Below are 12,044 nucleotides of genomic sequence, written 5' to 3'. Positions count from 1 at the left end.
GTACCCAGAGTCTTCAGGAATATAAAGCCCAATGCCTCCCATTTGCAAGTTTAGGAGACAAGACTGATGCTGGGACTGTGGAATGAGACACCTGGCTCTGCATATATGAGGTCAGCCTCAGGCAGCAATTTCTGATTTGCATAGAGTGAGTCGCATATGGCCACTGTGAGTCCAGAACAGGGGCCATAGGTACTGAGGGCTCGGGGTGGGGATGGGAGGGACAGATACCATATTGAAGTATTTCCCCAAGTAGAAGAGGAGGGGCAGGGCCTGAATCTTTGGGGTCCCCATCCTGTGGGAGTCACTGAAACACATAAAACCTTGTCAGACATTTACTGGGATGGTGGAACCAGCTCTCCACCTTATAGTACTCTTAGACTGATAGGATTTCAATATGGAACTCCGGCTGGTTGAAAGTGCCTTCATATTGTGCCTGTGAAACAACACTGGTCTGAAAGGTGAAGCAGCTCTTTGGAGCTTGGAGTATGCAGACAGCGTTGCACACTTGGCAATAACGTTGATGGCACTGCCACATGCGAACCCAGGACTGGAGCCTGACTGCCGCCTGCTCCTGGATTACATAGATCTTCAATGAGATCTGCCGCCGCTTATACACCTGCCTCCACAGGACTGTTCTCCACCAGGACTGAATCATCCAGGCCCTGAGGGCGGCTGCCAGCAGGGTCCTACGTACCAGGATGCCACGCCACCAGGCCTGGATCTTCCCAGCCGCCTTCTCTCTTGCTCTCTGGCATTGTTTTGCAAGAAGCAACTAACCAAGCAAAGCAGAGGACTCCCAGTGAATTGTCACCAACAACCACAGCTCTGGTGTCTGCCACAAAGGACCTCTGATCTCCCCTCTTAACAATCAGCCTTTTCCCTGGTGGTTCTGAGGACCCAGGAGACCTGGGTGGGATTTTGGCTCTAATTCTATCTTGTCTGTGGCCATGAACACATCTGCTCACCCTCTGAGTCACAGTGTTTTCGTCTATCAAATGGGCATATGCTTGCCCTGTGGTCTTCACAAGTTCATGGAATCAGTGGAAACACTTTCTGATCCCGGAGACCCGCCATGAATGTGAGGAACCAAAGGGTCCTCATAAGGATGAACCTGTGCATTTGCAGCTTGCACCTCAGCCCAAATTCCAGCCTGTGGTGCTGCCTCCTGACGCCTCACACCATGTCACAGTCCCTTGGCGTCTTCCCCACCTCAATTCTTTTGACTTCCACTACTATCTCTCAGTCATCCTCATATCCTTCTAGGCCCAGAATGCCCTTTCTCCAGCTCTCCAGTTCTCACTGTGCCGTGTCCCACCTTCCAGGTTGCCTGTGGGTATCCTGATTCCTTGCTTCTCTACTGTCTCTCTCCCCTGCATCCTTAACACAGCTCACCCAGAATAGGGAAGGAATTTACAAGGACAGGAGGGCAACACTGGGCTGACTCCTATGAGACTAGCGATGGAGCCTTTACTTCCAAGGACCCTGGGGTCAGAGGGCCAATGATCTGTGGTTCTCTCATGCTCCTGGGTCCCACCTACCTTTTTTTGCCTCTCTTTCTCTAGAGCATCATTATCCGGTTCAGACTTCTGCAATCAGAATGTAGGGAGAAAGCATGAGTGAGGACTAGCCTCTGTGCAAAGTCTCCATAGCCCCAGCTACCCGTTCCTTCCCTTGGTCCTTTGAAGTCATCTAGTGCTTCCCTCTGCCATGGGACAACTCCCTACCCCCGAGGAAGGGAGTGTCTAAGTCTTACACAGCATTTACTGCCCATGGTTTGGGGGCAGTGGTTCAGGTGTTCCCATCCCCCTCTGGTCGCTGCTCCTTTGGCCCTGGCAGAGGCAGGCAGGATGGTAGATGAGAAGATAGCCATGATGTCACAAGGGCAACTATGACCCAGGGACCATATTGCCTTCTCCAGGCTCAAACTTGTTGGATAAAGTGGAAACACCTGCCCATTTCCCTCCTGCCAGGGATGAACCAGGGTCTTTGGTAGAACCACAGCCCCTGAGAGTCTGTCTTGTCCCAAGAATGATCTCTGGTCTGGTCCACCCACAAGAGCATCCTGTCCTCAGCCGCTGAGTAGAGCAGCTCACACAGTGCAGAGGAAGGTGCATGGGCTCAGGCTGCTCCCCATGCCCTCCTGCCTTCTCTGCCATGGTGCCCTTCTTCAGTGGGTGAGAAGTCCTTCTTCAATGGGGAGCAGTGTGGGTATGGACAGTGAGCAGAAGGGGCCAAGGAAGGTTTGGGATGGATGTACCTCAGCCAATTTCTACTCCCTCCCTCCAGCTGCTGTAATCCCCTGTCCTTCTGTAGCTGTTGGGTTCCACTTAGCAAGTCAATATATGTTCCTTATAACAAAACAAGACTTTCATCCTGTCTGAAACAGTGGGTTGGAGGAATTTCCCAAATGGTCATTACCTAGGAGACAGGTAATATCCCAGACTCTTCTGGTAGTGGCAGTGGTCATATTTTAAAGTCAATTAGGGGGACTTCCCCGGTGGTCCAGGGCTTAAGACTTCGCCTTCCAGTGCAGGGGTTGTGGGTTCGATCCATGGTCAGGGAGCTAAGATCCCACATGCCTCACGGCCAAAAAACCAAAACATAAAACAGAAGCAAACCGAATGTAAAATGGATGGCTAGTGGGAAGGTGCTGCATAGCACAGGGAGATCAGCTCGATGGTTTGTGACGATCTACAGAGTGGGATAGGGAGGGTGGGAAGGAGGCTCAAGAGGGAGGGGATATGGGGATATATGTATACATACAGCTAATTCACTTTGTTGTACAGCAGAAACTAACACAACATTGTAAAGCAATTATATGCCAATAGAGATGTAAAAAAAAAAAAGAAGCAATATTGTAACAAATTCAATAAGGACTTTAAAAATGGTGTACAGCAGAAACTAACACAACATTGTAAAGCAATTATATGCCAATAGAGATGTAAAAAAAAAAAAGAAGCAATATTGTAACAAATTCAATAAGGACTTTAAAAATGGTCCACATCAAAAAAAATCTTAAAAAAAAAAAAGTCAATTAGGTATTCAGGCTTGCTTCAAAAGCCAGCTGTCTTCTAGCTGTCCCCACCACCATTTCCCAGCTACGTTCACATTCTCTCTCCCTCCAGATCTCAGTAACATGCTGACACTGACATTCCCTCTTCATTTTAAGGCATTATCTATCAACTTCCCACAAAAGAAGATGAGGATTTAATTTTTCTGTCCCACTCCAAATAACCCCACTTTTTCCTCTCCTCATTTTCCCCATGAGGTTATTTGCTTTAGGTCCAATCATGATTTAGTGTTTACATTATCATGACCATGTGAGTGCTACTGACAGCCGTGCCAAGGAGCACACTCTGATTCCCTTCCTCTCCCTGTACAGCTTCATAAAAGCTCTTTTTATTATAAAAGTGTTAAAAATATATATAATTTGATAACAGTGACTCCAAATGTACTCATGACCCAGCATAACCTGTCTTCCTCCTCTGAATTCATTTCTAAGTGACCTCCAATGATTCTCTACAGCAGACAGTGCTGCTGTAGACAGAGACCTCTTCCTGTCTCTTTGCAGCTGTGGGAGGCGTTCTCCAGAGATACACACAAGGTGGCTTGCTGAGTCATAGGACAGGTGGCTCCTCCACGCCACTAAATCCTGACAAACTGCTCTCCAAAGTGGCAGCCCCAAGTCTAACCTATGTCAATCACTTACTAATTTTTCCTGAACTGAAAGATGTAAAGTGGTGTTGCCTTGCTATTTTACTTTGTATTTCTCTGACTAGAGACTTGAGCAGAGTGTGACTCTTAAGAGTGAGTACCTGGGTTCCAGTCTTGACACAGACCCTTTCTGGCTGTGTGAACTTGAGGCACGAGATAGATGGGCCCCAGGCTGAGTAGCCGGAGTTTGTTCCCTGTGGTCAGATACTCCAAGATGAAGATAATAGCAGGAACAAGAGAGGAGCTGGGCCCTGCCCAGATAAAAGATAAAGAGACCACATATTTCTCATTCTTGAGGTCAAGGAGACCTTTCTGACTACACATATGCAGAAAGGCTCCTTGGGTGCCAAAAAGGGAGGGGGCAACATCCCATGATAGGTGATGTCAACCTACCCATAGGCCTCTTCACTAGAATCCATCTTGGCTAAGAGATGCGTACGCACACAGGGAAGGACCCTGAGTTAAACCAAATGCAGACTCAGAGCCAAGCAAAGCAAGATGATTGGCCAGAGGAAACCTGGAAGTATGTTCCATATAAGTGATTCAAACTGCCACAAGGGCACGACTCTCTCGGAGCCCACCCGAGTGAGAGTACATCTATTCACACATACCCTTTTTCCTCCTAATAAACACTTTACTTGTTTCACTACTTTCCGTGGAAATTTCTTTGTGGAAATTCTACAAAGCCAACAGGCCAGGACCTTGTCACTGGCCACTGGTCTTCGTGGTCTAGTGGCTACTAGCGGGGGATACTCTTTGTTGCGGTGCACGGGCTTCTCATTGCAGTGGCTTCTCTTGTTGTGGAGCACAGGCTCTAGGTGTGCAGGCTTCAGGAGTTGTGGCACGCGGGCTCAGTAGTTGTGGCTTGTGGGCTCTAGAGTGCAGGCTCAGTAGTTGGGGCACACGGGCTTAGTTGCTCTGCGGCTTGTGGGATCTTCCCGGACCAGGGCTCGAACATGTGTCCCCTGCATTGGCAGGCTGTTTCTTGACCACTGTGCCACCAGGGAAGTCCCTGGACCTCCAGCATTCTCTTGTATGACTTCCTTGGATAACCCTTTGCTGGACAGAAATGTTGCAAATATCCTTCCCAGACATCATCTGCCTGTTAACTTTTCCCATGGTGTCTTTCATTGCACAGGTATCTTTCCATTCATTTCCCCCTTTATAATTGTGCTTTCTCATCCAAACTCACACATTTTGTCTATTAGATTCTGGTTTATGTTCTACATTGAGGTCTTCACCAAGTGACAGGAACATGATTCTGCACACCGTGTCTCCCTCTTTCTAGGATTTAGTCCCTCATTTTGATAGAGCACATCCTAACTTAGTTTCCTAAGAAAAGGTGCATTGACACAAATTTGCAGAGTTGCATGGCTGAAAATGACTTTATGCTCAAATCTGATTGATAGTTTTGCTTAGTATAGAATTGTAGATTGAAAATAATTTTCCTCAGAATTTTGAGGACTTTGTTCCACTTTCTTCTAGAAGTCTAATGCTACTCTGATTCTTTAGTCCATGGGATGTAACCTATTTTTTACTCTTTGGAAGCTTTAAAATCTTCTCTTTGGGGCTTCCCTGGTGGTGCAGTGGTTGAGAGTCTGCCTGTGGATGCAGGGAACACGGGTTCATGCCCCGGTCCGGGAAGATCCCACATGCCGCGGGGCGGCTGGGCCCGTGAGCCATGGCTGCTGAGCCTGCGCGTCCGGAGCCTGTGCTCCGCGACAGGAGAGGCCACAACAGTGAGAGGCCCGCGTACTGCAAAAAAAAAAAAAAATCTTCTCTTTATCTCTGATGTTATGAGTTTATTGTTGTTTCAATAAATACTTATGTAATTAGTACACAATTCTATCCAGGTCTTATTCAAATCCTACTCTCTAAAAACGACTGTCCCACCATCCCTGATGATTCTCTCAGCTAACCATCCCACGCCCCTCATCCCTAACAGACATGTTGTTCTCAACCTCTCCAAGACTTTTTTTCTTATTCATTGTGTTGGGTGCTTGATTAGCCTTTTAGTTTAGAAAATTCATGTCATCAAACTCTGGAAAACTTTATTGTATTACTTTAAAAAAAATAATTTCTACCCTTCAATTTTCTCTATTTAATACTTATACTAATCCTATTAGTAAGATCATAGATTGATCCTCTAACTTTTCAATATTTTCTACATTATCTTCTAACTTTTTTTTTGTTCTATTTTTTTGGAAGATTTTCTCCATTTTTTTAAGAGTCTTAACTTTCAAGAGCTCTTTCCTGTCTTCTGAATATTCTTTTAATGGCACACCATTCTTGTTTCACTGATTTATCACCTCTTATCAGTCTAGAATGTTAGTTATAGTTGTTAGTTTGGGGTTTTTTTTTAAAAATAAATTTATTTATTTATTTTTGGCTGTGTTGGGTCTTCATTTCTGTGCGAGGGCTTTCTCTAGTTGCGGTGAGCGGGGGCCACTCTTCATCGCGGTGCACGGGCCTCTCACTGTCCCAGCCTCTCTTGTTGCGGAGAACAGGCTCCAGACGCGCAAGCTCAGTAGCTGTGGCTCACGGGCCCAGTTGCTCCGCGGCATGTGGGATCTTCCCAGACCAGGGCTCGAACCCGTGTCCCCTGCATGGGCAGGCAGATTCTCAACCACTGCGCCACCAGGGAAGCCCTGGGTTGTTTTTTTTTTTTTAACATTTTTCTTCTGTTCCCAGTAGTGCCTCTATTTCTTTTAAGCCTTTTTTTCCTGTTTTTGTTTTTGTCTCAGTCTTTCATGTTAGAAGCTTTATGCAAATGTCAATGATTTACGTTAAATGTTGCCTATTTAAGTGTAAGAGGAGAATGCTAAAAAAATCGAAAGGAAGCTCAGCGTCCATGGGTGGGGCTTATGATGCCATTCAGTAAGGGCTAATAAGGCAGAGTTGGGTTTTGTTTCAAACAACAGTATTCATTTGTTTTATTCTTTGGAGCTTGTGGTAGATTGCATTAGTGGCCTTATATTGACAACTTTTGCTATGGGACTTTGAAGTTTCTTCCCATAAGGGAATAGAATCTATCATCCTGTGCCTTGGGTTTGGCTATGTGACTTGCTTTGGCCAGTAGAATAAGGTGGAATGATGACATGCAAGTTTGACTTCAGCTTTGAAAGGCTTTGCCCATTTATATTTGCCCTTTTGCGCTTCTGCCATTGCCAAGACAAGAAAAAGCCCGGGTAGCCTGCTGCTATGAGGAGGAGGAGAAACGTGGAGCAGAGCTTCCCCGGCCAAGCCACCCCAGTTCAATGCAGCCTAGGTCAACATGCTTACTGTTGCATGACACTGAGGCTTGCAGCAGTTTGTTATGCAGCATTTGTGTAGCAATAATGGACTGATTCCCCAGAGAAGAATCCCAGAACCTTGAGTCGGAGAGTAGGAAAATGAAACTTGACTGCAGGCCTTCAGGGAGCTGAGTTGGCAAAGAGGTCTGGAGGTCTCAATGTTCACCCTACACACTCACTTCCAATCAATCCCTCCATTTTAGTATAGCACTTCACCTCTGCCTTCAGCATGCCTGAAATCCCTGAGTCCAGATGTTCTTTGCTTTAACTTATATGGAAAATAAACCTCTCTCTTGCCAGGCCTGGAGCAGGGGCTATTGCCCAGTGGTATACATGAAGGAGGGGAATAGGGTAATTCCTATAAAGGAAGGGGGAATTCCAACAAATCCTTAAATAAATGTTTAATCCTCACCTAGAGATTCTTAATAGCTGGTGCCCCAATTTCACAGTATGTTATTATTACAGGTTTGTAATGCATTTTAATGTGACTGATCATTATCTTAGTCTCTTTTTTCAAAATTGTCTTAATTGTGGATATTTATTTATTCTTCAATATGATTCTTTTGCCTCAGTGTGCTAATTTACCAAAAACTCCTAATGAGATTTTTATTGAAACTGAGTTTAATTTACAGATTAACTTAGAGATAATTGACAACTTTACAATGTTGTTTCATCAATGACTATTTACTATTTTTCCTATTTATGTAGATCTTCTTTTATGCCCTTTTGAGCTGTGGACAAAAGTGGTATATGTAACTTCAAGGATATGCCCTTAAAGAGAAGTAGCATGCCTTTCTCCTTCTCTTTCATCCTTACTGGCTAGATTACAGATGTAATTATTGATCTTAAAGCTGCCATCTTGGATCATGAAGTAATCTTGGGACTAGAGGCCATATATAGCAAAGTAAAAAGTTGGAAGGGGAAAGAATTTCTTACCCTGTGGGTACCATGCCAGGCCTGGAACATGTTTCTGAACTTAAACCTCAATTTGTTTAAACCACTGCTACTTTGGTTCTGCTTTCATTTACAGCCACCATATAGTTAAACTCTATCCCAGTGATTCGCATAGTGGAGTTCCCTAACAAAGTAGTCACAGAATCACCTGGAAACTTGTTAGGAATACTCATTCTTGGGAACGTGACATACTGAAACAGAAATGATGGGTGGGGCGCAGCAATCTGCTTTAATGAGACCCTCCACCTCATTGGGACTGTTGATAAAGTTTGAAAAACATTACCCTATTTCCCTCTTAGGTTCAACACCCACAGTAGGATTTCTTCATGGGAAGATTTCTTTAGGGGGCAGAGCTCAGAGGTCATCCTGGAGTAAAGGCTGCCACACATATGCTTTGCATAAGTGGAGTAGAGGGCAAGAGAAGAATCTGACTGGTTCATCTATTTCTCACACAGTTGTTTCAAGAATGGCTGATGATTATTGCCCATGGCTTTCTACTGCTGACTTGTTGAACTAGGCAAATGATAAAATGCCATACTGGATCACAGGTGACCAATCTATAATTAGATTCACACTCAGGCCATTCTAATTATACAGGATTAGCTGATTTATTCATAATTCCACAGCACTTCTCTTTTTTACCACACTACACAGAACTACAAGAATGTTCTGGTCTTCTGGGTGCATTAAGTGAGAGATAATCCCATGTTTATTGTAAGAATTTCCTAGGCATACCTTCTGCCAAGTTTCTAACTCAAAAACCAATTTTTGAAAACCCCTTCCTGAAAAGCAACTTACATAAAATTCAATCTCCTTTAAGTGTTTCTTAATTTGCTGAGATCTCCTACTCCTTTGCTATCTGTCTTATTAGCAAGTCAACTTCAGTGAAAATGAAGATTTACTGGCTCACAAAAGTAATAATTCCCATACTATAGTGAATGGTAGCCTCAGGCATGCCATGATCCAAAGGCCCGAAGGAATCCTTAGGACTTAGTCCCTCTTTTTCCATCTTTTGGTTCTACTTTCCTCTGTGTTGGCTCCATTCTCAGCAAGCTACTTCCATGTGGTGTCCCCCAGCAGCTCTGGTTTCGTAATTCTTACAGCCGTCAATCCTAGGAGTTCCACCATGGCACTACAACTAAGGCCCAGTGGCCTGGCTTGCATCATGTGCATATCCCTGAACCAATCACTGTGGCCATATACATAAATTATTCCAACATTCCTCTAAGTAGTTGTACATCGTAGGCTGGTCCCTCCATCACCCAAGAGCAATCATGTGGATGCCCTGCATGGGAATTCTCCAACCATCCTTGTGGAGCTTCTAGGGATGAGGGGTAATCAGGGCTCAGAGGAGCAGAGCTGTGTCTGAGGATGGACAGGTTAAAGAAAATGATCTCTGCCAGCAATTTACAGATCAGAAAATCCCGTGAGTCAGAGAAACAGCTACAAGGAGACATAACATTCTAAGAGTTGACAGAGGAAGGCAGAGACTGAGGGAGAAAGATACTGGGGAACATAAAGAGAGAATTATAATCACAGTGAAAGACAAGATTATGAAGGATAGACAGAGAGGGAGACACAGAGACAGCAATGAAGACCAACCAAGCTACAGAACAGTATGCCCAATGAATGGAGACACAATAACAGCTCCTCCTTCCACCACCCAGCACACACACACACACACACACACACACACACACACACACAAACACTGCCAGAGAGAAATAAAAATTCAGAGAGGCTGAGAAAGACATGTCTTTTGGGTATGAGGGATTTGGGGTGGTTGATGAGAGAACCATTCATTCAGGGATGGTGGGACAGTTGTTTCTAGGGAGAAAGATTTGAGTCATGGTAAAGCCACAAATCCAGGGCCTGGATAGAACTGTGTATTCATTCATTACCTAAATATTTACTGAAATAACAAAAAGACAACCACAACCCAATTAAAAATTGTTTTCAAAACTTGAATAGATTTTTCTCCTAGAGAAGATACACAAATGACCAACAAGCACATTGAGATGCCCAACATCACTCATCATAAGAGAAATGCAAAAGAAAACACAATGAGACACCACTTCACACTTACTAGGATGGCTAGAATTTTCTTTAAAAGGAAAATAACGAGAGTTGGCAGGATATAGAAATATTGGAACACTTGTATATTGCTGATGGGATGTAAAATGGGGTAGCTACTAAGTATTTATAGTGGCAATATTCACAACAGCCAAAAGGTGCAGACAGTCCAAATACCTATCAAGAGTGGATAAACAAAATGTAGCGTATCCATACAATGGATATATATTCTACTATAAAAAGTCATGAAGTACTGATGCATGCTACAACGTGGATGAACCTTGAAAACATCATGTTAAGTGAAAGAAACTAGACACAAAATATTGCATGATTCCACACTAGGTAAATCTATGGAGACAGAAGGCAGATTGGTGGCTGCCAGTGGCTGGAGGAGCAGGTACTGGGGAGTGATTTCTTTTTGGGGACGGGGTTTTCTTTTAGGACAATAAAAATATTTTAGAAATTGATATACATAATAGTGGTTGCTTAACACTCTGAATGTACTAAATGCCACTGAATATTATGTGGTTAATATAAAAATGGTTATGTGAATTTCACTTATTTGTGCAATGTGATGGTCAGTCAGGTGAGGCCACAGAGAATAAGAGAGGCACAGGAAACAAGGGTTACTGTACTTACAGATCCTAGAGAAGAGGTCACCACCTCATGTCACACAGGGTCAGAGGACAAGCATCAGGTACGGGGCAAGCGGCAGAAGACAGGGGTGAGAAAAGAAGTTTTGCCATAGCCTTTCTTGAAGCAGGAAAGGCAAGGTAGGGCAGGGTAAACAGTTCAGGATTGGCTAGTTTGAGTAATTCGGGTGGGCTCTACATTATAGGGGTGGCCCCCAGATGCCCGGTACCTGGACCTTGGATCTGGAACTGGACCTGCAATGATTAAGGCACTGGAATATTGCCCTCTGGGGTGCACAGGCCCGAGAGAGGAGGTAAGACTCTGGATTGGTTGGTTTGTAAATCATAGGCATTCTCCAGGCTGAGTCCTTTGCCATCTCAAAGAATTGGCCAGCCCTGGGAGGGGTAGTCTACCCAAGCCAGAAAGGAATGTTCAAAAATGATGTCAAAATGTCATAATATACAGAAAGTTAAAATATATAGCCAATAACATATTGAAAGAAAGAGAGAGGGAGAAAGAACCAACTGTTCTTGATCCTGGGAACACATCACTGAACCCAGAGTCCCTGCTCTTTTGGAGCTCACCTCCTGTGGTGGGGGGACAGAAAACAGAGAGGTAAGATAACCTTGGTAGGGATGAGGACTGAAATAGGAAAGCAGAGTCAGGAGCTAGCATATACAGTAGTGGGCGGGAAAGCTATTTCAATAAGGTGGTCAAATCAAATGAGGCCTCCCTGGAAGGAACATGGAGCAGAGACAAATCTGAATGGCGTGAGGGCTCCACCTGCAAGAAGACAATCCAAGGAAAGGTGGCAGCAAGAGCAAAGCACTGCGATATGAGGGTGTTGGGGTGTTTTTGATATTAGCAGAGCCACCATGGAGGGCACTGAGAGAGTGAGATGGCAAGAACAGACTGTGTGGGCTTATGTAGTCCCCAGGCGGGTGGGGGCAGTTTGGAATTGGTCTAAATTGAATGAGAATGCTCTTGGATTGGAAGAATTAACATTGTTAAAATGGCCATGCTACCCAAAACAATCTACAGATTTAACTCAATCCCTTATCAAATTACCCATGACATTTTTCACAGAACTAGAGCAAATAATCCTAAAATTTATATGGAACTATAAAAGACCCAGGATTGCCAAAGCAATCCTGAGGAAAAAGAACAAAGCAGGAAGCATAACCCTGCTAGACTTCAAACAATACTACAAAACTACAATAATCAAAACAACATGGGGGGCTTCCCTGGTGGCGCAGTGGTTGCGCGTCCGCCTGCCGATGCAGGGGAACGGGGTTTGCGCCCCCGTCTGGGAAGATCCCACATGCCGCGGAGCGGTTGGGCCTGTGAGCCATGGCCGCTGAGCTTGCGCGTCCGGAG

General features: G+C 44.6%; 1 protein-coding gene across 1 annotated transcript; it reads right to left on the bottom strand.

The window, feature by feature from the left end:
• Positions 1–373: 373 nt before the first annotated feature.
• On the bottom strand, positions 374–1,771 carry IQCF3 (IQ motif containing F3). The gene is made up of 3 exons (XM_007118552.1): positions 1,754–1,771; positions 1,539–1,586; positions 374–772 (listed from the first exon to the last, which is right to left on the bottom strand). The coding sequence occupies exons 1-3, from the start codon at positions 1,769–1,771 to the stop codon at positions 374–376; spliced, it is 465 nt and encodes a 154-aa protein (XP_007118614.1).
• Between the last annotated feature and the right edge of the window lie 10,273 nt (positions 1,772–12,044).

Source organism: Physeter macrocephalus, chromosome 18, assembly GCF_002837175.3.
Source record: "Physeter macrocephalus isolate SW-GA chromosome 18, ASM283717v5, whole genome shotgun sequence".
NCBI lineage: Eukaryota > Metazoa > Chordata > Mammalia > Artiodactyla > Physeteridae > Physeter > Physeter macrocephalus.
This window is presented reverse-complemented; position numbering and strand designations above follow the sequence as displayed.